General features: G+C 49.8%; 1 protein-coding gene across 1 annotated transcript in view; it reads right to left on the minus strand.

The window, feature by feature from the left end:
- Positions 1–24282: 24282 nt before the first annotated feature.
- LOC147118326 (CCAAT/enhancer-binding protein epsilon-like) overlaps positions 24283–26186 on the minus strand; it is a 4982-nt gene continuing 3078 nt past the window's right edge. Inside the window, exon 2 of the mRNA XM_085983712.1 lies at positions 24283–24730. Coding sequence (XP_085839838.1) covers positions 24407–24730 — 324 coding nt within the window. The 3' untranslated portion in view covers positions 24283–24406. The remainder of the gene's footprint in view (positions 24731–26186) is intronic.

Here is a 26186-nt window from a genome sequence, read left to right on the forward strand (position 1 = left end):
GCACTGTCGGATGGTCAGCACTGAGGGAGCGCTGCACTGTCGGAGGGGCAGTACTAAAGGTGCGCTGCACTGTCGGAGGGTCAGTACTGAGGGGGCGCTGCACTGTCGGAGGGGCAGTACTGATGGTGCGCTGCACTGTCGGAGGGGCAGTACTGTGGGAGCTCTGCACTGTCTGAGGGGCAGCACTGAGCGAGCGCTGCACTGTCGGAGGGGCAGTACTGAGGGAGCGCTGCACTGTCGGAGGGGCAGTACTGAGGGAGCGCTGCACTGTCGGAGGGGCAGTACTGAAGGTGCGCTGCACTGTCGGAGGGGCAGTACTGAGGGAGCGCTGCACTATCGGAGGGTCAGCACTGAGGGAGCGCTGCACTGTCGGAGAGGCAGTACTGAGGGAGCTCTGCACTGTTGGAGGGTCAGCACTGAGGGAGCGCTGCACTGTCGGAGGGGCAGTACTGAGGGAGCGCTGCACTGTCGGAGGATCAGTACTGAGGAGTGATGCACTGTCGAGGGGCAGTACTGAGTGAGCGCCGCACTGTCGGAAGGGCAGTACTGAGGGAGCGCCACACTGTCGGAGGGGCAATACTGAGGGAGCGTTGCACTGTCGGAGGGTCAGTACTGAGGGAGCGCTGCACTGTCGGAGGGTCAGTACTGAGGGAGCGCTGCACTGTCGGAGGGTCAGTACTGAGGGAGCGCTGCACTGTTGGAGGGTCAGTACTGAAGGTGCACTGCACTGTCGGAGGGGCAGTACTGAGGGAGCTCTGCACTGTTGGAGGGGCAGTACTGAGGGAGCGCTGCACTGTCGGAGGGGCAGGACTGAGGGAGCTCTGCACTTTTGGAGTGGCACTTCTGAGGGAGCGCTGCACTGTCGGAGGGTCAATACTGAGGGAGCGCCATACTGTCGGAGGGGCAGTACTGAGGGAGCGCTGCATTGTTGGAGGGTCAGTACTGAAGGTGCACTGCACTGTCGGAGGGGCAGTACTGAGGGAGCGCTGCACTGTCGGAGGGTCAGTACTGAGGGAGCGCTGCACTGTTGGAGGGTCAGTACTGAAGGTACACTGCACTGTCGGAGGGGCAGTACTGAGGGAGCGCTGCACTGTTGGAGGGTCAGTACTGAGGGAGCGCTGCACTGTTGGAGGGTCAGTACTGAAGGTGCACTGCACTGTCGGAGGGGCAGTACTGAGGGAGCGCTGCACTGTCGGAGGGGCAGTAATGAGGGAGCGCTGCACTGTCGGAGGATCAGTACTGAGGAGTGATGCACTGTCGAGGGGCAGTACTGAGTGAGCACCGCACTGTCGGAGGGGCAGTTCTGAGGGAGCACTGCACTGTCGGAGGATCAGTACTGAGGAGTGAAGCACTGTCGAGGGGCAGTACTGAAGGAGCGCCGCACTGTCGGAGGGGCAGTACTGAGGGAGTGCTGCACTGTCGGAGGGGCAGTACTGAGGGAGTGCTGCACTGTCGGAGGGTCAGTACTGAGGGAGCGTTGCACTGTTGGAGGGTCAGTACTGAGGAGTGATGCACTGTCGGTGGCGACGTCTTTTGGGATGAGATGCTAAACCGAGGCCCTGTCTGCCCTCTGATGCGTTATGTAAAAGATCCCACAGCCACTATTGGAAGAAGAGCGGGGGGGAGTTCTCCTCGGTGTGCGGGGGCCAATATTTATCCTTCAACGAATGTCACTAGAAAACAAATGATCTGGTCATTTATCTCATTGCTGTTTGTGGGAGCTTGCTGTGCGTAAATCGACTTCTGTGATTCCTATATTATAACAGAACGACATTTCACAAGTACTTCATTGGCTGTAAAGCACTTTGGGACGTCCTGAGGTTGTGAAAGGCGCTATAGAAATGCAAGTCTCTCTTCTCTCTCTCGTTCTTTCTCTTGTTCTTTCGCTCTCATTCTTTCTCACTTTTTTTCTCTTTCCTTCTTTCTTTCTGTCTTTCATGCTTTCTTACTTTCTCACTTTCTATCTTTTTTTCCTCTCGTATTGCGTGCGTTCTCAAAGTTTGCCCGTAGACTTCCTTATCTGTCCTTTAGCACATTCTGTGGTTGGCTGCGATTGTCGATTGCCACATCCTGTACCCTTGGTAACGGGATTTGAATCTGGAATCAAAACGGGCCTGTGTTTATCTCTCTCTCTCTCTCTGTCTCGCTCTCTCTCTCTCTCTCTCTGTCTCGCTCTCTGTCTGTCTCTCTCTCTCTCTCTCTCTGTCTCTCTCTCACTCTCTCTCTCTCTCTCTCTCTCACTCCAATTCCAATTCCAATTCCAATTCAAATGCTTTATTGGCATGAAAGTTTACAGAGAACCATATTGCCAAAGCTTACATATCAAGAAAGGTACAGTTTTCCAACATTCTGTAGGTGTCAGTCGATTTGACATTTGTTGGGTACATACAATATTACTTTTAAACAATATTAATTTTAAACAGTCTTTGTATCTCATTGGGTATGTTCAATATTAATTTTAAACAGTCTTAATTTTTAAACAGTCCTCAGGTTGTGACATGTTGTTACATATTTGGCCCCAAGGTATGATCTGTCTCCCTCTCCCAGGACTAATCTTAATTTGACAGGTCATCCAATTCTTTGAAATCTGGGGTTGTTTGGCTTAGCCTGTTGAATAATATGTTTCTTGATGTGTTGAATTTTTCGCATTTTAGGAGGAAATGCATTTCTGTTTCAACCTCACCGGCCAGACATTGATCGCATATTCTATTCTCTCTAGGCTGCCAGGATTTCTTGTATCTGCCTTTTTCAATTTCCAGTTGGTGGTCGCTTAGTCTGTACTTGGTGAGGGTCTGTCTCTGTTTTGTGTCTCTGATGGTCGAGAGATAGTCTCACTCTCTCTCTGTCTCTCCCTCTCCCTCTCTCTCTCTCTCTCTCTCTGTCTCTCTCTCTCTCTCTCTCTGTCTCTCTGTCTCTCTCTCTCTCTCTCTCTCTCTCTGTCTCGCTCTCTCTCTGTCTCTCTCACTCCCTCTCCCTCCCTCTCTGTCTCTCTCTCTCTCTCTCTCTCACTCTCTCTCTCTGTCTCTCCCTCTCTCTCTCTGTCTCTCTCTCACTCTCTGTGTTTATCTCTCTCTCTCTCCAATTTCCAATTCAATTCCAATTCAAATGCTTTATTGGCATGAAAGTTTACAGAGAACCATATTGCCAAAGCTTACATAGCAAAAAGGTACAGTTTTCCAACATTCTGTAGGTGTCAATCGATTTGACATTTGTTGGGTACATACAATATTACTTTTAAACAATATTAATTTTAAACAGTCTTTGTACTTCATTTGGTACGTTCAATATTAATTTTAAACAGTCTTAATTTTAAACAGTCCTCAGGTTGTGACATGTTGTTACATATTTGGCCCCAAGGTATGGTCTGTCTCCTTCTCCCAGGACTAATCTCAATTTTGACAGGTCATCCAATTCCTTGAAATCTGGGGTTGTTTGGCTTAGCTTGTTGAATAATATGTTTCTTGATGTGTTGAATTTTTCGCATTTTAGGAGGAAATGCATTTCTGTTTCAACCTCGCCGGCCAGACATTGATCACATATTCTATTCTCTCTAGGCTGCCAGGATTTCTTGTATCTGCCTTTTTCAATTTCCAGTTGGTGGTCGCTTAGTCTGTACCTGGTGAGGGTCTGTCTCTGTTTTGTGTCTCTGATGGTCGTGAGGTAGTCTGCCAGTTTATATTCTCTTTTTAGGGCCCGGTAACATTCTAATCTGCTTTGGCTTTCGGTTATTTTGTTCCAATGTTCCAGGTAGGTTTCTTTGCATTGTTTAATGATTTGGTTCACTCGGATTGGTGTTTGGACGGCTGTGTTGGTCTGGGGCTGGTCAGGGTCCGGCTGAGTACTTAGTTTCAGTAGCAGCTGACTCAGGGGACTCTTTTCTGGGTTTAGCTCTTGGGTCTGAAAGGCTTTGAAATGAAGGGTGTCTGGAGAGCTAGATTTGAGGTGATTTAGGAAGTTTAGTGCTCGTTTTTGGATGTTTATTATCAGTGGGTATCTGCCTAGTTCGGCTCTGCATGCATTTGTTGGCGTTTTTCTTTGGATGCAAAGGATGCTTCGGCAGAATTCTGCATGTAGGGCTTCTATTGTGTGTTTTTCCCATTTAGTGTAGCTTTGGTGATTTAGCGGGCCCCATACTTCACTACCGTACAGTGCAATGGGCAGGATTATGCTGTCAAATATTTTGAGCCAGATTTTGATTGGGATTTGGATGTTGTAGAATTTGCTTTTTATTGCATATAGGGCTCTTCGGGCTTTTTCTTTTAGTGCATTCACTGCTATGCTGAAGCTCCCTGATGCTGTAATAGTTAGACCAAGGTAGGTGTAGCTCATAGTGTGTCCTATAGTGGTATCACTGAGGGTAAACTGGTATTTGTTTTCCTGACATCTGGGCCTTTTTTGAAAAATCATGATGTTGGTTTTCTTTAGATTTACTGTTAGAGCCCAATTTTGGCAGTATTTGTCGAGTAGGTCTAGTTGTTGCTGTAATCCCTGTTCTGTGGGAGACAGCAGAACCAGGTCGTCCGCATAGAACAGGGATTTCACTTCTCCATCCAGGAGACGGAGACCTGGTGACTCGCTTTGCTCCAGCATGTCTGCTAATTCATTTATGTATATGTTGAACAGGGTCGGGCTCAAATTGCAGCCCTGCCGGACGCCTCTTCTCTGGGTGAAGAAATCGGTGCGTTTGTCTCCAATTTTGACCCCGCATTTGTTTTTCAGATACATTGATTTAATAAGGTCATAGACTTTGCCCCCTATTCCACACTGAAGAAGTTTATAATAGAGCCCTTCGTGCCATATAGAGTCAAAGGCTTTCTTGAAGTCGATGAAACAGGCGAATATTTTCCCATTTTTTGTTTGGCGTATATGTTTTTCAATGAGGGTGTGAAGGGTATAGATATGGTCGGCGGTGCGGTGTTTTGGAAGAAAGCCTATTTGGTTTTTTCTGAGGATATTATGTTTGTTAAGAAAATCAAGTAATCTACTATTTAGAATACTGCAGAATAACTTCCCTAGACAACTGTTGACACAGATGCCGCGGTAGTTATTTGGGTCTGATTTGTTTCCACTTTTATATATGGGGGAGATTAGTCCTTGGCACCAGATATCGGGAAAACAGCCTGAACGTAATATGATGTTGAATAATTTGAGTACCGCACCCTGCATCTCCATATTGCTGAACTTGAGCATTTCATTTTTGATGTTGTCTGGGCCACAGGCTTTCTTTAGGTGGAGAGATTTTGTTTTTGTGGCCAGTTCTTTCCATGTGATTGGGGAGTCTAGAGGGTTTTGGTTGTCTTTAATTGTTGCTTCTAATGTGTGGAGTTTTTCTGTGACCTGATGTTGACTTGGGTTTGTTTCGTTTATTGGGATGTCTTTGTAGAGGTTTTCAAAATGTGTTCTCCAGATGTCGCCATCTTGGATTGGTAATGCTTGCAATTGTGTTGTACTCAGGTTATTCCACATATCCCAGAATTGATTTGGATTGGTGGAGTTTTCAATTTCTTCGAGTATTTTGTGGGTATAGTTTTGTGTTTTGTTCCTAATGGTGTGTTTATATCTTTTGAGGGTTTCATTGTATCTAGTACGTAGGTCCGGATTGTTTGGTTGGCGATGCTTTTGGTTTGATATTTTTCTCAGGTCCTTTCTGGCATTTTTGCATTCGTGGTCAAACCATTTCTTATTTTTATTTTGTCTTTTGTGACGCTTCCTCTTCTGTTTCACAAGGTCGGCTTTTACAGCTGCCTCATGGAAGATCATATTTATATCCTCTATGGCCATGTTTACACCATCTCTGGTGATCTCGTATGGGTTTTCTTTAAATTTTGATATTTTACTTGTGAGATCAGGTGACTTTAGTGCTGTGATGAATTTTTCTCCACTGCCTGGGGCCCATCTGTATGTCTGGTTTATTTTATGGAGCTTACTGGGTTCCTTTTTTGTGTCTGTAGTTTGGGCAGAAAGTTTAAGGTACATATTTATTTGGTTATGGTCTGAGAGGGGGGATTGCTGCCTGACAGTGAATGAGTTGATATCGCAGGGGTCCAGGTCAGTGATTGTATAGTCCACCACACTAGACCCAAGAGTTGAGCAGTATGTGAGTCTCCCTAAGGAGTCCCCTCTGAACCTACCGTTAACTATGTACAGGCCTCTGTCTCTGTCTCTCTGTCTATGTCTCTCTCTCTCTCTGCCTCTCTCTCTCTCTGTCTCTCTCTCTCTCTCCCTGTTCCTCTCTCTCTGTCGGTCTCTCTCTCTCTCCGTTTCTCTCTCTCTCTCTCTCTGTCTCTCTCTCTCTGTTCCTCTCTCTCTCTGCCTCTCTCTCTCTCTCTGTCTCTCTCTCTCTCCCTGTTCCTCTCTCTCTGTCAGTCTCTCTCTCTCTCCATTTCTCCCTCTCTCTCTCTGTCTCTCTCTCTCTCTCTGTTCCTCTCTCTCTCTCTCTGTTCCTCTCTTTCTCTCTCTCTGTTCCTCTCTCTGTTCCTCTCTCTCTCTCTCTGTCTCTCTGTCTCTCTCTCTCTCTCTCACTCTGTCTCTCTCTCTCTCTCTCTGTTCCTCTCTCTGTTCCTCGCTCTCTCTCTCTCTCTCTGTCTCTCTCTCTCTCCATTTCACTCTCTCCCTCTCTGTCTCTCTCTCTCTCTCTGCCTCTCTCTCTCTGTCTCTCTCTCTGTTCCTCTCTCTGTTCCTCTCTCTCTCTCTCTCTCTCACTCTGTCTCTCTCTCTCTCTCTGTTCCTCTCTCTGTTCCTCGCTCTCTCTCTCTCTCTGTCTCTCTCTCTCTCCATTTCACTCTCTCCCTCTCTGTCTCTCTCTCTCTCTCTGCCTCTCTCTCTCTGTCTCGCTCTCTGTTCCTCTCACTCTCTCTGTTTCTCTCTCTCTCTCTGTTCCTCTCTCTCTCTCTGTTCCTCTCTCTCTCTCTCTGCCTCTCCCTCTCTCTCTGTCTCTCTCTCTGTTCCTCTCACTCTCTCTGTTTCTCTGTCTCTCTGTTCCTCTCTCTCTCTCTCTGTTCCTCTCTCTCTCTCTCTCTCTCTGTCTCTCTCTCTCTCTGTCTCTCTCTCTGTTCCTCTCACTCTCTCTGTTTCTCTGTCTCTCTGTTCCTCTCTCTCTCTCTCTGTTCCTCTCTCTCTCTCTCTCCCTGCCTCTCCCTCTCTCTCTGTCTCTCTCTCTGCCTCTCTCTCTCTGTCTCTCTCTCTGTTCCTCTCTCTCTCTCTCTCTCTGTCTCTCTCTCTCCCAGAGTCCTGTTTCACATGATGCTGTGGTTACGACATTAACTGTCTTGACCTGTAACACGCTGTGACCCAGCTCCCCCACTGATTGTCTCTTTATCGCTTGCAAAACAAACCGCTCCGATTTCATAATCTTCCTCACATGCTCGCTCATTTGATGTTCCGCCCCCTCTCCCTCCCTTCAAGGAGCCGATGAACCGAGGACTGTTCCCTCACCCCCTCCCCCGCCCTTCAATGAGTCCCAGCCATGGCTCAATGGGCCTCACTCTCTTCTCGCCTCCGAGGCAGAAGCTCGTGGGTCCAAGTCCCTCTCCAGGGAAAGTAAAATGAAAGACTTGCATTTATTCCTCGGCCCCCGTTTAGAAATTCTCAGCCTTGTGTTCAAATCCCTGCATGGCTTCCTCGCTCCCCTCCCTAACTCTGTAACCTCCTCCAGCCCCTCAACCCTCCGGAATCTCGGCGCTCCTCCGATTCTGGCCTCTTGCGCATCCCCTGATTTCCATTGGCAGCCATGCCTTCAGCAGCCTGGGCCCTAAGCTCTGGAATTCCCTCCCTAAAACTCTCTGCCTCCCTCTCCTCCCTTAAGATGCTCCTTCAAACCTACCTCTTTGACCAAACTTATGGTCGCCTGTCCTAATATCTCCTGATGTGGCTCGGTGTCCATCTTTGTCTGATTTACGTTCCTGTGCAGCGCCTTGGGACGTTTTACTACATTAAAGGCGCTGACCTGGAAATTCGGTGGGCTGCGCCACCAGTTAGCGCCTAAAGAGGGCACTCAGTGGCTTTAGCGCCACTGGCCACGCCTCCCGCGATATTTAGCTGGGGCGCTAATGGCGGCGTTAGCCTGTTGCGCTGCGCCGCCACCGATGACGTCATCGGTGTGCGCAGCGCCCCGCTACCGCCCCGATCTCGATATTCGGTAGCGCCCGCCTCTGTAGCGCCGTTCGCAAATCGCTCCCGGTTCACGGGGCCTACCTGTGGCGGCAGTGGCGCAAATTAAGGTGGAGGCGCGGGGCGGACGTTTTTTTCGGCGGCCGCCTGCCAGCACCTCCGTCCCCGGCCTCCTGATCTCCCCCCCGCGGCAGTGCCGGCTGTTTTCCGAGAGCCCGGCACTTCTCCTCAGTGCCGGGCTCTGTTGCCGGCACTCGCGATCGCTCATCGCGCTGGTGCAGGCCCCTCTCCCTTAAGAATGGGAGGAAGGCCTGCAGTACCGCAGCGCGCCATGCTGCAGCGTGTGGCGCTGCGGCACGTTGCGCTGCGATATTCAGTTTCAGCACCCTAAGAGGGACGCGGAGCGCCTCGAGCCTCGCCCCGTGTCCCTCTTGGGGCGCTCAAGCTGAATTTCCGGCGGTCGCTACTGCTCCGATCGCAGCGCTAAATCCGGCGCCCAGGCGAGCTTGGCGCCCCGTTTGCGGCTCCACCCAATTTCTCCCCCCGCTGTATAAATACAAGTTGTTGTTGGCTTTATAAATAGAGGCAGAGAGCACCAAAGCAAGGACGTTATTCCTAAACCTTCATAAAACACTGGTTAGGCTTCAGCTGGAGTGTTGTGTTCAATTCTGGGCACCACTCTTTAGGAAGGATGTCAAGGCCTTGGAGAGGGTGCAGAGGAGATTTACCAGAATGGTACCAGGGATGAGGGACTTCAGTTAATGTGGAGAGACTGGAGAAGCTGGGATTGTTCTCCTTGGAGCAGAGAAGGTTAAGAGGAGATTTACTAGAATGGTACCAGGGATGAGGGACTTCAGTTAACGTGGAGAGACTGGAGAAGCTGGGGTTGTTCTCCTTGGAGCAGAGAAGGTTAAGGGGAGATTTACTAGAATGGTACCAGGGGATGAGGGACTTCAGTGATGTGGAGAGACTGGAGAAGCTGGGATTATTCTCCTTGGAGCAGAGAAGGTTAAGGGGAGATTTACTAGAATGGTACCAGGGATGAGGGACTTCAGTTAATGTGGAGAGACTGGAGAAGCTGGGATTGTTCTCCTTGGAGCAGAGAAGGTTAAGGGGAGATTTACTAGAATGGTACCAGGGATGAGGGACTTCAGTGATGTGGAGAGACTGGAGAAGCTGGGATTGTTCTCCTTGGAGCAGAGAAGGTTAAGGGGAGATTTACTAGAATGGTACCAGGGATGAGGGACTTCAGTGATGTGGAGAGACTGGAGAAGCTGGGATTGTTCTCCTTGGAGCAGAGAAGGTTAAGGGGAGATTTACTAGAATGGTACCGGGGATGAGGGACTTCAGTAATGTGGAGAGACTGGAGAAGCTGGGATTGTTCTCCTTGGAGCAGAGAAGGTTAAGGGGAGATTTACTAGAATGGTACCGGGGATGAGGGACTTCAGTTAATGTGGAGAGACTGGAGAAGCTGGGATTGTTCTCCTTGGAGCAGAGAAGGTTAAGGGGAGATTTACTAGAATGGTACCAGGGATGAGGGAATTCAGTGATGTGGAGAGACTGGAGAAGCTGGGATTGTTCTCCTTAGAGCAGAGAAGGTTAAGGGGAGATTTACTAGAATGGTACCAGGGGATGAGGGACTTCAGTGATGTGGAGAGACTGGAGAAGCTGGGATTGTTCTCCTTGGAGCAGAGAAGGTTAAGGGGAGATTTACTAGAATGGTACCAGGGATGAGGGACTTCAGTTAATGTGGAGAGACTGGAGAAGCTGGGATTGTTCTCCTTGGAGCAGAGAAGGTTAAGGGGAGATTTACTAGAATGGTACCAGGGATGAGGGACTTCAGTGATGTGGAGAGACTGGAGAAGCTGGGATTGTTCTCCTTGGAGCAGAGAAGGTTAAGGGGAGATTTACTAGAATGGTACCAGGGATGAGGGACTTCAGTGATGTGGAGAGACTGGAGAAGCTGGGATTGTTCTCCTTGGAGCAGAGAAGGTTAAGGGGAGATTTACTAGAATGGTACCGGGGATGAGGGACTTCAGTAATGTGGAGAGACTGGAGAAGCTGGGATTGTTCTCCTTGGAGCAGAGAAGGTTAAGGGGAGATTTACTAGAATGGTACCGGGGATGAGGGACTTCAGTTAATGTGGAGAGACTGGAGAAGCTGGGATTGTTCTCCTTGGAGCAGAGAAGGTTAAGGGGAGATTTACTAGAATGGTACCAGGGATGAGGGACTTCAGTGATGTGGAGAGACTGGAGAAGCTGGGATTGTTCTCCTTAGAGCAGAGAAGGTTAAGGGGAGATTTACTAGAATGGTACCAGGGATGAGGGACTTCAGTGATGTGGAGAGACTGGAGAAGCTGGGATTGTTCCCCTTAGAACAGAGAAGGTTAAGGGGAGATTTACTAGAATGGTACCGGGGATGAGCGACTTCAGTGATGTGGAGAGACTGGAGAAGCTGGGGTTGTTCCCCTTAGAGCAGAGAAGGTTAAGGGGAGATTTACTAGAATGGTACCAGGGATGAGGGACTTCAGTTAATGTGGAGAGACTGGAGAAGCTGGGATTGTTCTCCTTAGAGCAGAGAAGGTTAAGGGGAGATTTACTAGAATGGTACCAGGGATGAGGGACTTCAGTGATGTGGAGAGACTGGAGAAGCTGGGATTGTTCTCCTTAGAGCAGAGAAGGTTAAGGGGAGATTTACTAGAATGGTACCAGGGATGAGGGACTTCAGTGATGTGGAGAGACTGGAGAAGCTGGGATTGTTCCCCTTAGAACAGAGAAGGTTAAGGGGAGATTTACTAGAATGGTACCGGGGATGAGGGACTTCAGTGATGTGGAGAGACTGGAGAAGCTGGGATTGTTCTCCTTAGAGCAGAGAAGGTTAAGGGGAGATTTACTAGAATGGTACCGGGGATGAGGGACTTCAGTGATGTGGAGAGACTGGAGAAGCTGGGATTGTTCTCCTTGGAGCAGAGAAGGTTAAGGGGAGATTTACTAGAATGGTACCAGGGATGAGGGACTTCAGTGATGTGGAGAGACTGGAGAAGCTGGGATTGTTCCCCTTAGAACAGAGAAGGTTAAGGGGAGATTTACTAGAATGGTACCAGGGATGAGGGACTTCAGTTAATGTGGAGAGACTGGAGAAGCTGGGATTGTTCTCCTTAGAGCAGAGAAGGTTAAGGGGAGATTTACTAGAATGGTACCAGGGATGAGGGACTTCAGTGATGTGGAGAGACTGGAGAAGCTGGGATTGTTCCCCTTAGAACAGAGAAGGTTAAGGGGAGATTTACTAGAATGGTACCGGGGATGAGGGACTTCAGTGATGTGGAGAGACTGGAGAAGCTGGGACTGTTCTCCTTAGAGCAGAGAAGGTTAAGGGGAGATTTACTAGAATGGTACCGGGGATGAGGGACTTCAGTGATGTGGAGAGACTGGAGAAGCTGGGGTTGTTCTTCTTGGAGCAGAGAAGGTGAAGGGGAGATTTACTAGAATGGTACCAGGGATGAGGGACTTCAGTAATGTGGAGAGACTGGAGAAGCTGGGGTTGTTCTCCTTGGAGCAGAGAAGGTTAAGGGGAGATTTACTAGAATGGTACCGGGGATGAGGGACTTCAGTGATGTGGAGAGACTGGAGAAGCTGGGACTGTTCTCCTTAGAGCAGTGAAGGTTAAGGGGAGATTTACTAGAATGGTACCGGGGATGAGGGACTTCAGTGATGTGGAGAGACTGGAGAAGCTGGGACTGTTCTCCTTAGAGCAGAGAAGGTTAAGGGGAGATTTACTAGAATGGTACCGGGGATGAGGGACTTCAGTTACATGGAGAGACTGGAGAAGCTGGGACTGTTCTCCTTAGAGCAGAGAAGGTTAAGGGGAGATTTACTAGAATGGTACCAGGGATGAGGGACTTCAGTTAATGTGGAGAGACTGGAGAAGCTGGGATTGTTCCCCTTGGAGCAGAGAAGGTTAAGGGGAGATTTACTAGAATGGTACCAGGGATGAGGGACTTCAGTTAATGTGGAGAGACTGGAGAAGCTGGGATTGTTCTCCTTGGAGCAGAGAAGGTTAAGGGGAGATTTACTAGAATGGTACCAGGGATGAGGGACTTCAGTGATGTGGAGAGACTGGAGAAGCTGGGATTGTTCTCCTTAGAGCAGAGAAGGTTAAGGGGAGATTTACCAGAATGGTACCAGGGATGAGGGACTTCAGTTACATGGAGAGACTGGAGAAGCTGGGATTGTTCTCCTTGGAGCAGAGAAGGTTAAGGGGAGATTTACTAGAATGGTACCAGGGATGAGGGACTTCAGTTAATGTGGAGAGACTGGAGAAGCTGGGATTGTTCCCCTTGGAGCAGAGAAGGTTAAGGGGAGATTTACTAGAATGGTACCAGGGATGAGGGACTTCAGTTAATGTGGAGAGACTGGAGAAGCTGGGATTGTTCTCCTTGGAGCAGAGAAGGTTAAGGGGAGATTTACTAGAATGGTACCAGGGATGAGGGACTTCAGTGATGTGGAGAGACTGGAGAAGCTGGGATTGTTCTCCTTAGAGCAGAGAAGGTTAAGGGGAGATTTACCAGAATGGTACCAGGGATGAGGGACTTCAGTTACATGGAGAGACTGGAGAAGCTGGGATTGTTCTCCTTGGAGCAGAGAAGGTTAAGGGGAGATTTACTAGAATGGTACCAGGGATGAGGGACTTCAGTGATGTGGAGAGACTGGAGAAGCTGGGATTGTTCTCCTTGGAGCAGAGAAGGTTAAGGGGAGATTGACTAGAATGGTACCAGGGATGAGAGACTTCAGTGATGTGGAGAGACTGGAGAAGCTGGGATTGTTCTCCTTAGAGCAGAGAAGGTTAAGGGGAGATTTACTAGAATGGTACCGGGGATGAGGGACTTCAGTGATGTGGAGAGACTGGAGAAGCTGGGGTTGTTCTCCTTGGAGCAGAGAAGGTTAAGGGGAGATTTACCAGAATGGTACCAGGGGATGAGGGACTTCAGTTACACGGAGAGACTGGAGAAGCTGGGGTTGTTCTCCTTAGAGCAGAGAAGGTTAAGGGGAGATTTACCAGAATGGTACCAGGGATGAGGGACTTCAGTTAACGTGGAGAGACTGGAGAAGCTGGGATTGTTCTCCTTGGAGCAGAGAAGGTTAAGGGGAGATTTACTAGAATGGTACCAGGGATGAGGGACTTCAGTTAATGTGGAGAGACTGGAGAAGCTGGGATTGTTCTCCTTGGAGCAGAGAAGGTTAAGGGGAGATTTACTAGAATGGTACCAGGGATGAGGGACTTCAGTTAATGTGGAGAGACTGGAGAAGCTGGGGTTGTTCTCCTTGGAGCAGAGAAGGTTAAGGGGAGATTTACTAGAATGGTACCAGGGATGAGGGACTTCAGTTAATGTGGAGAGACTGGAGAAACTGGGATTGTTCTCCTTGGAGCAGAGAAGGTTAATGGGAGATTTACTAGAATGGTACCAGGGATGAGGGACTTCAGTTACACGGAGAGACTGGAGAAGCTGGGATTGTTCTCCTTGGAGCAGAGAAGGTTAAGGGGAGATTTACTAGAATGGTACCAGGGATGAGGGACTTCAGTTAATGTGGAGAGACTGGAGAAGCTGGGGTTGTTCTCCTTGGAGCAGAGAAGGTTAAGGGGAGATTTACTAGAATGGTACCAGGGGATGAGGGACTTCAGTGATGTGGAGAGACTGGAGAAGCTGGGGTTGTTCTCCTTAGAGCAGAGAAGGTTAAGGGGAGATTTACTAGAATGGTACCAGGGATGAGGGACTTCAGTGATGTGGAGAGACTGGAGAAGCTGGGATTGTTCTCCTTGGAGCAGAGAAGGTTAAGGGGAGATTTACTAGAATGGTACCAGGGATGAGGGACTTCAGTTAATGTGGAGAGACTGGAGAAGCTGGGATTGTTCTCCTTGGAGCAGAGAAGGTTAAGGGGAGATTTACCAGAATGGTACCAGGGATGAGGGACTTCAGTGATGTGGAGAGACTGGAGAAGCTGGGATTGTTCTCCTTGGAGCAGAGAAGGTTAAGGGGAGATTTACTAGAATGGTACCAGGGATGAGGGACTTCAGTTAACGTGGAGAGACTGGAGAAGCTGGGGTTGTTCTCCTTGGAGCAGAGAAGGTTAAGGGGAGATTTACTAGAATGGTACCAGGGGATGAGGGACTTCAGTGATGTGGAGAGACTGGAGAAGCTGGGGTTGTTCTCCTTAGAGCAGAGAAGGTTAAGGGGAGATTTACTAGAATGGTACCAGGGATGAGGGACTTCAGTGATGTGGAGAGACTGGAGAAGCTGGGGTTGTTCTCCTTGGAGCAGAGAAGGTTAAGGGGAGATTTAATCGAGGTGTTCAAAATCATGAAGGGTTTTAACAGAGTAAATAAGGAGAAACTGTTTCCGGTGGTAGATGGGTTGGTAACCAGAGGACACAGGTTTAAGGTGATTGGCAAAAGAACCAGAGGGGGAGATGAGGAGACATTTTCTTTACGCAGCGAGTTGTTGTGATCTGGAACGCGTTGCCTGAAAGGGCGGTGGAAGCAGATTCAATAGTAACTTTCAAAAGGCGAATTGGATAAATACTTGAAGTGTAAAAATTTACAGGGCTATGGTTGTTGAGTATATTCAAGGCTGAGATCGATAGATTTTTGGACTCTAGGGGAATCAAGGGATATGGAGATTGGGCGGGAAAGTGGAGTTGAGGTTGATGATCAGCCATGATCTCATTAAATGGCGGAACAGGCTCGAGGGGCCGAATGGCCTACTCCTGCTCCTATTTCTTACGTTCATGTGTTCTTTGACGAACTGGGGATGTCCCAAACCGCTTCACAGCCGGAAAAGTACTTTTGAAGTGCGGTCACTTTTGGCAACGTGGGGAAAACGCGGCAGCCGATTTGTGCATAGCAAGATGCCAAAAAAAGAACCAGCCAAGACCTGGCAACGTGGCACCGGGAGCGGCGGCCTCGATTCTGTGGTCGAGCGTCTGGGGCTCGCTATAATCGGGTGGAGCGTGCGCGCCCATAGCCGATCGGACAATGAACAGTGCCGGGAAGAAGAATAAACATCTTTATTTGAAATCGAAAGAACAGAAAGCTCATACGCTCACGCTATCAGTTCAGCAGTTCAAAGGTCGGCGTGCAATAAATAAATCTCTTACTTTAAATAAGATCGTACAGTTCATAAAGGGAGTCACAAACAGCAGCAACAGATCTGATTAACAATGTTTAAAAATGCCTTTTCTTGCCACTGAACGACGGGGTGGGGGCTAGATTTTCACAGGACTATAATCTCTCTCAAACATACACAGACGTCGATTCTTCAAAATGGCTTCCCTTCTTTCCACTCTGACCCCTGGCACCATCGGAGCGAGTAAAAAACGCACCGAGTTGCCTCATCTTATGCCCTTTTATTTTTAGCAAAATGGCTTCCCTTCTTCCCGCAATGCACTCTGACCCCTGGCACCATCGGAGCCACTTAAAAACCGCGCCGATTTGCCTCATCTTATGCCCTTTTTTTTTAGCAAAATAGCTTCCCTTCTACCCGCAATGCACTCTGACCCTTGGCACCATTGGGGCCATTTAAAAACCGCGCCCATTTGCCCCATCTTCTGCCCTTTGATTTTTCCGACGTGGCTTGCGATTGGAAGCCGAGCGTCCGTCCTCTCTTGTCCAGAGAAGGACTATATAAAACAAAATCTATTAAGTTGGTTGTCCGGCCTGGTAGCAGAGCGAGAGGTCGGGACCTGACCTTTCCCCTCCCTCACCACCCTCCCCAGACCCTCACCTCCCTGTGCATGCTGAGGGGGGTTGGGGGGCATGGTAGTTTATGGAGACTAAAAACTAAAATAGATGAGGGTGGAGGAGGGGGAAATCATAAGGAACAAACTTTGAAACCTGAGAGAGATATTCAAAAAGTGCAGTGAGGCTACTTCATGAGGTCAGAGGCCGTAAGGTCGTGCGATGACATCACGTCCTGCGATGTCACTTGGGTCCTCTCGCCCCATTTAAAATCCTGTGAAAATACCGACCGATCTCCCCCCGCCTCATTGTAGGATTAACGCACTTTACAGTATATTGGAGGTTTGTAGTACACAAAGGCTGGTTAGCATAATGAGCGTTTACAGTATAAAATGACTTGCTGGCTGACAAGGTGGCTGCCACAAAGGCTTTTGACCTTTACCGGGGGGTCACAGGTCAACTGTGCACTGGGGGGGAACCAATGGAGCAGAACTAGCGCATGCCAAAAACAGGTTGCCCCTTTTTGCCCCAATGTAACTTGCTCCCTCTCCTCCCCTCCCCACACCAACCCACCGCCCAACCATTTTACACTTCATCTTCTGACACATTGGGTAACCAAAGGCACTCTCGCAATCATTGCCCCTCCCCCCCTCACTAAAGACGTCCCACCCTTACCCCTTCAAGATCTTGCCTACTTACCCCTTGTGATATCCCTCCCATCATAGACAGTGACTCTCATTGCTACAGTGGCTTTAACATAGTAAAATGCCCCAAGGCGCTGCCCAGGAGCGTTATCAAACAGAATTTGACAGCGAGACTCATAAAGGGATATTAGGGCAGGTGACCAAAAGCTCGGACAAAGAGGCCGGTTTTAAGGAGCATCTTAAAGGAGGAGAGAGAGGTAGAGAGGCGGAGAGGTTTAGGGAGGGAATTCCAGAGCTTAGGGCCTAGGCAACTGAAGGCACGGCCACCAATGTTGGAGCGAGGGGAGTGGGGGGGGGCGGTGGTGTGGATGCGCAAGACGCCAGGATTGAAGGAGCGCAGAGATCCCGGAGGGGTTGTAAGGCTGGAGGAGGTTACAGAGATAGGGAGGGGAGGGCCATGGGGGGATTCGAACACGAGGGCGGAGAATTTTTTTAATCGGGGCGTTGCCGGACTGGGAGCCAATGCAGAGTCAGCGAGCTCGGGGTGCGATGGGTGAACGGGACTCGGTGCGAGTCAGGGCACGGGGGCGGCAGAGGTTTGGGTGAAATCAAGTTTATGGAGGGCGGAGGTTAGGGGGCCGGCCAGGAGAGTGGTTGGAATAACAACAGGAAACGCTGGAAAAATTCAGCAGGCCAGGGCAGCATCCGTGGAAAGAGAAGCGGTGTGAACGTTTCGGGTCGATGACCTTTCGTCAGAACTGGAAAAAAAGCCGGAAATGGAAAGCAAGTTTGGGGGCTGGGAAAAGGGGGAGGGGATGAAAGAACAAAAGGGAAGTTCAGCGATAGGATAGAAAGCAGGAGAGATTGAGAGACATTGAGTGACGTTAAGTGATATTCAAGGCAAGGGGAGGTGGTAATGGGGCAGGTTGAGGAACAAAGGATGGCTCCAGATGGGGTGTGAATTGCGCTGGCAGAATGAAGGACAGCTGATGGGAGGGAAGAAAAAACAAAAAGAGTGGATAAAAAAAAAGAACAATATATATATATGTGATAGGGGCCGAGGTTATGATCTGAAATTGTTGAACTCGATGTTGAGTCCGGAAGACTGTAAAGTGCCTAATCGGAAGATGATTTGCTGTTCCTCGAGCTTACGTTGAGCTTCCGTGGAACAATGCACGAGGCCGCGGACGGTGAGGTCCGAGTGGGAATGGAGCGGTGAATTAAAGTGACAGGCGACCGGAAGCTCGGGGTCCCCCTTACGGACTGAACGGAGGTGTTCCGCAAAGCGGTCACCCAATCTGCGTTTGGTCTCCCCAATGTAGAGGAGACCGCATCGTGAGCAGCGAATACAGTATACTAGATTGCGAGAAGTACAAGTAAATGGCTGTTTCACCTGGAAGGGGTGTTTGGGGCCCTGGACAGTGGGAAGGGGGGAGGTAAAAGGGGCAGGTGTTGCATCTCCTGCGCTTGCACGGGAAGGTGCCGGGCGAAGGGGAAGGGGTGTTAGGGGGTGATAGAGGAGTGGACCAGGGTGTCCCGGAGGCAGCTATCGTATTAGTGGTTGGAATAGTCGGAGTCTGGAGAGGTAACAAAGGCATGGATGAGGGTTTCAGCAGCAGATGAGCTGAGGCAAGGGCAGAGACGGGCAATGTTACGGAGGTAGAAGTAGGCGGTCTTGATGTGCCCCTCCGTTTTTGGTACACCACCCTCCAAACCCGATTATGTTTGATCCAAATTACCCACACGAGCTTGTCCGAACCTGACGTGGTCCCCTTGTACCCCCTTGCGATTAAAAGCAGCCTTTGCGACATCCACCTCAGCCAAAACCCGTTTTTCACAGTTTGATAAAAACACACAGTGCTCATAAGGCCAGGTGACCCAGAGTTCAGAGGTCAGGGGTGACGCGTCAAAACCGTTTGCGATAACATTGTGAGGAGTTTCCAACTGCTGGATTCGAGCGGGCGCAGCTACACCAGGACGAACTACGATCTTGCCCAGCCCCGCGCCCCCCCCCCACACCGGGAGAGCTAGGGCCACCAGACTCATAGAACCATAGACGCGCACCGCACAGAAGGAGGCCATTAGGCCCATCGTGTCTGGGCCAGCTCTTTGAAAGAGCTGTCCGATTAATCCCACCCTTTCCCCTTAAACCCTGCGAATTTTCTCCCCTTCAAGTATTTATCCAATACACCTTTTCAAAGTTTCTGTTGAATCTGCTTCCACCGCCCTTTCAGGCAGCGCGTTCCAGATCACAACAACTCGCTGCGTAAAAGCATTTCTCCTCATCTCTCCCCTCGGGTTCTTTTGCCAATCACCTTAAATCTGTGTCCTCTGGTTACCGACCCTCCTGCCAGTGGAAACAGTTTCTCCTTATTTACTCTGTCTAAACCCTCCATGATTTTGAATGCCTCAAATAAATCTCCCCTTAACCTTCACTGCTCTAAGGAGAACAACCCCAGCTTCTCCAGTCTCTCCACATTAACTGAAGTCCCTCATCCCCTGGTACCATTCTGGTAAATCTCCCCTTAACCTTCTCTGCTCTAAGGAGAACAATCCCAGCTTCTCCAGTCTCTCCACATTAACTGAAGTCCCTCATCCCCTGGTACCATTCTGGTAAATCTCCCCTTAACCTTCTCTGCTCCAAGGAGAACAATCCCAGCTTCTCCAGTCTCTCCACATCACTGAAGTCCCTCATCCCTGGTACCATTCTAGTAAATCTCCCCTTAACCTTCTCTGCTCCAAGGAGAACAACCCCAGCTTCTCCAGTCTCTCCGCATTAACTGAAGTCCCTCATCCCTGGTACCATTCTAGTAAATCTCCCCTTAACCTTCTCTGCTCCAAGGAGAACAATCCCAGCTTCTCCAGTCTCTCCGCATTAACTGAAGTCCCTCATCCCTGGTACCATTCTAGTAAATCTCCCCTTAACCTTCTCTGCTCCAAGGAGAACAATCCCAGCTTCTCCAGTCTCTCCACATTAACTGGAGTCCCTGGTCCCTGGTACCATTCTAGTAAATCTCCTCTTAACCTTCTCTGCTCTAAGGAGAACAACCCCAGCTTCTCCAGTCTCTCCACATTAACTGGAGTCCCTCGTCCCTGGACCCATTCTAGTAAATCTCCTCTGCACCCTCTCCAAGGCCTTGACATCCTTCCTAAAGTGCGGTGCCCAGCATTGGGACGCAAAACTGCAGCTGAGGCGTGACCGGTGAGCTATAAAAGGTTTAAGGATACCCTGTGGGCAGGAACGTGATCAGAGGTTAACAGGAGCAGAGAGCCAGGCCTGTGTTAGGAGCAGGAGGAGGCCATTCAGCCCCCTCAGGTTGTTCCGCCCATTCAATCGGATCGGGCCTGATCTGCAAATTGGCTCCCATTTTCCCACCCTTTGTGATTTCACCTCGTCTGTTTTCAAAACTCAATGTTCAACACCGCTATAAGGGATCATTTTTTTCCCCCATAGTTCCTTCTTTGGAAACTCCTCACAGTTTATAAAAAAAAACACGCGCACATTCACCGAACACAAGGCCGCATTCAAACAAACAGAGACATTAATTAACCGTTTTAAAAATTGCTTGACGTCAGCGGTCATGTGACCTCCCAGGGCAGCTGGGAGAAAACTGGCAAAAGAACCTGACTCTGAGACTTCATCACCATCGGCAAGCAAGGTACAGTATGTGGTGTGGTAGCATGGTGGTTCTGTTGCTGGATTAGTTAATCCCAAAGCCTAGACTAATGATCGGGAGACTGTGAGTTCAAATCTCACTCACGACAGCTGGGGAGTTTAAATTTAATTAAATAAATCTGGAATAAAAATCTATTGTCAGGATTTTCATTTAAAACTCAACTAGTTCTCTTTCTCTCAGTCCTCTCTCTCTCTCACTCCCTCAGTCGTTCTCTCAGTACATCTCTCTATCTTCATCAGTCCTCTTCTATCTCTCTCACCACGGCAGCTGGGTTTTTTTAAGTTCAGTTAATTTAATAAATCTAGAATAAAAAGCTGGGTTCAGTAATGGTGATCATGAAACTACTGGATTGTAGTAAAAACCCATCTAGTTCACTAGATGTCCTTTAGGGAAGGAAATCTGCCGCCCTTACCCGGTCTGGCCGATATGTGACTCCAGACCCACAGCAATGCCCTCTGAAATGGCCACCAGCAAGACCACTCTGTCGTATCAAAAACTGCTGCGAGAAACTATAATAAGAATCAAAATCCTGGAGCTCGCCCCCCAACAGCACTGTGGGAGTACCTTCACCGCACGGACAGCAGCGGTTCAAGGCGGCGGCTCACCACCACCTTCTCAAGGGGCAACTAGGGATGGGCAATAAATGCTGGCCTGGCCAGCGACGCCCACATCCCAAGAGTAAATTAAAAAATAGTGTTGCACTAGTCCTCGCTTTGATCACGAATTGGTGACTGCCAGTAAGCCACCGGAGGGGTGGTGTGAGGGAGGGGAGCGCTGGGAGGGAGATGTCTACCTGTAACCTTGAGCGATCTTGGGAACTCGAGGATGATACCAGAAATGCGAGGGTACACATATCAGGAAAGGATGAACAGGCTGGGTCTCTTTTCTCTTGAAAATGAAAGCTGAGGGCGTGACCTAATAGAGGTCTTTAAAATTATGAAAGGTTTTTGACAGAGTGGATACAGAGAGAATGTTTCCACTGTGGGGAAGAGCATAACCAGAGGCCATCGATATAAGATAGTCACCAAGAAATCCAATAGGGAATTCAGAAGAAACTTCTTTAAGGAAAGACTTGCATTTATATAGCGCCTTTCATGACCACTGGACATCTCTAAGCACTTTACAGCCAATGAAGTACTATTTGAAGTGGAGTCACTGTTGTAATGTGGGAAACGCAACAGCCAATTTGCGCACAGCAAGGTCCCGCAAACAGCAATGTGATAATGACCAGATAGTCTGTTTTTGTTATGTTGGTTCAGGGATAAATATTGACCAGGACATCGGGGGTAACTCCCCTGCTCTTCTTCGAAATAGTGGTCATGGGATCTTTTACATCCACCTGAGAGGGCAGACGGGGGGCCTTGGTTTAACGCCTCATCTGAAAGACGGCACCTCCGACAGTGCAGCACTCCCTCAGCACTGCACTGGAGTAGAAACATAGAAACATAGAAGATAGGAGCAGGAGTAGGCCATTCGGCCCCTCGAGCCTGCTGCGCCACTCAATGAGATCATGGCTGATCATCCAAATTCAGTATCTTGTCCCTGCCTTCTCCCCATATCCCTTGATCCCTTTAGCCTTAAGAAATATATCTAAATATATGTTTCTGTGTTTCTAACTCCTTCTTGAATATATTTAATGAATTGGCCTCAACTGCCTTCTGTGGTAGAGAATTCTACAGGTTCACCACTCTCTGGGTGAAGAAATTCCTCCTCATCTCTCTCCTAAATGGCTTACCCCTTATCTTTAGACTGTGACCCCTGGTTCTGGACTCCCCCGCCATCGGGAACATCCTTCCTGCATGTAGTCTGTCAAGTCCTGTTAGAATTTTATAAGTTTCAATGAGATCCCCTCTCATTCTTCTAAACTCCAGTGAATATAAGCCCAATCGACCCATTCTCTCCTCATACGTCATTCCTGCCATCCCAGGTATCAGCCTGGTGAATCTTTGCTGTACTCCCATGGCAAGAACATCCTTCCTCAGATAAGGTGACCAAAACTGCACACAGTACTCAAGGTGTGGTCTCACCAAGGCCCTATACAACTGTAGCAAAACATCCTTGTGGGGTGGAGTGGAGTGGAGTGGAGCGTCAGTCTAGCATTGATGTGCTCAAGTCCCTGGAGTGGGATTATGAACCCACAACCTTCTGACTCAGAGGCGAGTGTGCTGCCCCTGAGGCACAGCTGACATACCCAAAGACTGGTGAGAATGTGGAACTCTCTACCGCAGGGAGTGGTTGAAGCGAATTGTTATAAATCTCATCATTCATCAAGAAACTACTCGTGAAATAACACTGGACGGCCAGCTGGTGGCGCCATCCAAGGGGTATAAATACTCGGGCATGGGCCCAGCTTTCCAGGGACATTTTGTAAGACAAGGAACTAGTGAAGTACAACTAGACCTCCATGTTCTGAAACAAGTTGATTAAAGCCTTGCTTTATACTCAAACCAAGTGCGTAGTGAGTTTTATTACATCAATTTAATCAACTTGTTTCAGAACATGGAGGTCTAGTTGTACTTCACTAGTTCCTTGTGTTACAAAATGTCCCTGGAAAGCTGGGGCCGATGCCCGAGTATTTATACTCCTTGGACGGCGCCACCAGCTGGCCGTCCAGCATTATTTCGCGAGTAGTTTGTTGATGAATGATGAGATTTATAACACGAATAGTGTAGATGCATTTAAGAGGAGGCTGGACAGACATATGAGGGAGAAGGGAATAGAGGGTTATGTTGATAGATTTAGATGAGGAAAGACGGGAGGAGGCTCGAGTGGAGCATAAATGCTGGCACGGACTGGTTGGGCCGAATGGCCTGTTTCTGTGCCGTGTATCCGATGGGATCCTATGATCCGAATGAGAAGCAGCTGCGTCAAAACGTTGCCGTAGCTACGACCCCCATGTCGGAGATGTCACGTTGGGTGGGAGAGTGCCAGCTAACAATGCCGCCACCGCACCAGCCAGCTCAGGATGCACCTGGCGACCTTGGCAGGTGGTCCAGATTGTTACTGGACGTTGAGATTTAAGCAACGCTTTACTTTGAAGTCACGGGCTGAGTGTAGGATCAGAGTCAGGGTTCCTGCCAATATATAGTCCTCGTGCACAAGCTAGTCGTGCAATGGTGTGTCTCCGGTGTCCTGGGAGCCGAAAGCTGTCACTTGAAGAAAGATGAAGGTGAAGCCCCATCTGGTCATAGGTTTATATACAGTATATTGTCTGAGTTAACAAGCCAGCATCATAACGGGACCCAAGGAAACCCATCCCAACCCAAAGGAACCCCATCCCAACCCAGAAAAATGCAACAAAGCCCACCATAACCCAACAGGACCCATCGCAATCCAAGGGAACCCATCACAACACAGCAGAACCCATCACAATCCAAGGGAACCCATCAGAACCCATCAGAACCCATCGCAATCCAAGGGAACCCATCACAACCCAGCAGAACCCATCGCAATCCAAGGGAACCCGTCACAACCCAACAGAACCCATTGCAATCCAAGGGATCCCGTCACAACCCAGCAGAACCCATCACAATCCAAGGGAACCCACCACAACCCAACAGAACCCATCGCAATCCAAGGGAACCCGTCACAACCCAGAAGAACCCATCACAATCCAAGGGAACCCACCACAACCCAACAGAACCCATCACAATCCAACGGAGCCCAACAGAACCCATCACAACCCCATAGAACCCCTACCAACCCAACAAAACCCCACCACAAGACAACAAACCCCATCTACAACCCAACAGAACCCAAAGCAACCCAAAGAAGCCCATCACAACCGAAAAGAACCCAATCAAATCTCGCCAGCCCGACCAAAGCCCACCCAAGAGAAGAATATCCCAGCTGACCCAACAGGGCTCCAGGAAACTGAACAAACCCCACCCCCCACTTCAACCATTAAACCCCACTTGTTCCAACGAATACAAACACCCGACCGAATCTAATTCTGCGCAACAGAAACCCCAGCAGGCTCACCAGAGCCAGCAGACCCACCAAACCCCACCCGGCTGATCAACGCCCCATTTCATTGGGTTGGTCGGTGTAGAAGTTCACTCGAGGCGAAATGCCAACCTTGGCCAACTCAACTTTCCCTCCCTCCCTCCCTCCCTCCCGTATGATGGACTGGGGGCTCGGACAGCTGGCTGGCTGGTGGGCCCTAGGGTTGTAAGTCGAGGTGAGGGTGGCGTGCGGTGGAGGTTGGGGGGGGGGGTTATGAGAACGGGTACTGCCCCACCCCCGCTACGGCCTCTGGTGGGTGGCGCCACCCTCCGGCAGCTGCCTGAAGAGGCCGCGGAGTGTGTCGAGCTCCTGCGAGAGCTGCTCGACCTTGTTGCGCAGCCTCTCGTTCTCCGACATGAACTGCATGGCCTTCTGCTGGGTCTCCATGTTGCGCCGCTTGGCCTTGTCCCGGCTCTTGCGCACCGCGATGTTGTTGCGCTCGCGCCTCAGGCGGTACTCCACGCTGTCCTTGTTGACCATCTTCTTGGACTTGCCGCTGGCCAGGGGGCGGTCCCTCAGGATGGGGCCGCACGGCGCCACCGAGGCAGGCAGGGAGAGCGGGCCCTGGAAAGGAGAAGGTGCAACGGTTAAGGGTTGGCGTCCGACACGAGCCTCATTGATACAGCACCTTAAACACAGTAAAGCGAGATGCGTAAATCAGAACCGAAATGTGATGCCGGGCCACAGAGCGAGATGTAAGGACAGGCAACTAAAAGCTCGGTCAAGGAGGCAAGTTTTAAGGAGCGTCTTACAGGAGGAGAGGTAGAGAGGCCGGAGAGGTTTAGGAAGGGAATTCCAGAGCTTAGGGCCAAGGCAGCTGAAGGCACGGCCGCCAATGTCGGAGCGATGCAAATCAGGGGGGATTCGCAAGAGGCCAGAATTGGTGGTTACATAGAGACATAGAAAAATAGGAGCAGGAGAAGGCCATTCGGCCCTTCGAGCCCGCTCCGCCATTCAATATGATCATGGCTGATCCTCTATCTCAATACCATATTCCCGCTCTCTCCCCATACCCCTTGATGCCTTTTGTGTCTAGAAATCTATCTATCTCCTTCTTAAATATATTCATTGACTTGGTCTCCACAGCCTTCTGTGGTAGAGAATTCCACAGGTTCACCACCCTCTGAGTGAAGACATTTCTCCTCATCTCGGTCCTAAATGTCCTGTCCCGTATCCTGAGACTGTGACCCCTCGTTCTGGACCCCCCAGGCAGGGGAAACATCCTCCCTGCATCCAGTCTGTCTAGCCCGGTCAGAATGGTATACGTTTCAATGAGATCCCCTCTCATTCTTCTAAACTCTAGTGAATACAGGCCTAGTCGACCCAATCTCTCCTCATACGACAGTCCTGCCATCCCAGGAATCAGTCTGGTGAATCTTCGCTGCACTCCCTCTATGGCAAGTATATCCTTTCTTAGCTGAGGAGACCAAAACTGCACACAGTACTCCAGGTGTGGTCTCACCAAGGCCCTGTATAACTGTAGTAAGACATCCTTGCTCCTGTACTCAAATCCTCTTGCAATGAAGGGCAACATACAGAGAAAGGGAGGGGCGGAGTGAGGAAGAGTTTATTTTCAACACGGTACAACACAATCACTGGATACCACCAAACACAACTTTCAGGTGAGGCTCGGTGGGTAAAACGCTCTCTTTCCTCAGAGTCAGAAGGTTATGGGGTTGAGTTCCAATGTTCAGAGGCTCGAGCCCCAGAATCCAGGGCCGACACGAGGTGCCAGTACTGAGGGAGTGCTGCGCTGCCCCTCCCACAGTGCAGCGCTCCCTCAGTACTGCCCCTCCCACAGTGCGGCGCTCCCTCAGTACTGCCGCTCTGACAGTGCGGCGCTCCCTCAGTACTGCCCCACGGACAATCCAGCGCTCCCTCAGTACTGACCATTCGACAGTGCGGCGCTCCCTCAGTACTGCCCCTCCGACAGCACAACGCTCCCTCAGTACTGCCCCTCTGACAGTGCAGTGCTCCCTCAGTACTGCCCCTCCAACAGTGCAGCTCTCCATCAGTACTG

The sequence above is a fragment of the Somniosus microcephalus genome, chromosome 4, assembly GCF_052327205.1.
Source record: "Somniosus microcephalus isolate GS21.2 chromosome 4, FLI_Smic_1.0, whole genome shotgun sequence".
Taxonomy (NCBI): Eukaryota; Metazoa; Chordata; class Chondrichthyes; order Squaliformes; family Somniosidae; genus Somniosus; species Somniosus microcephalus.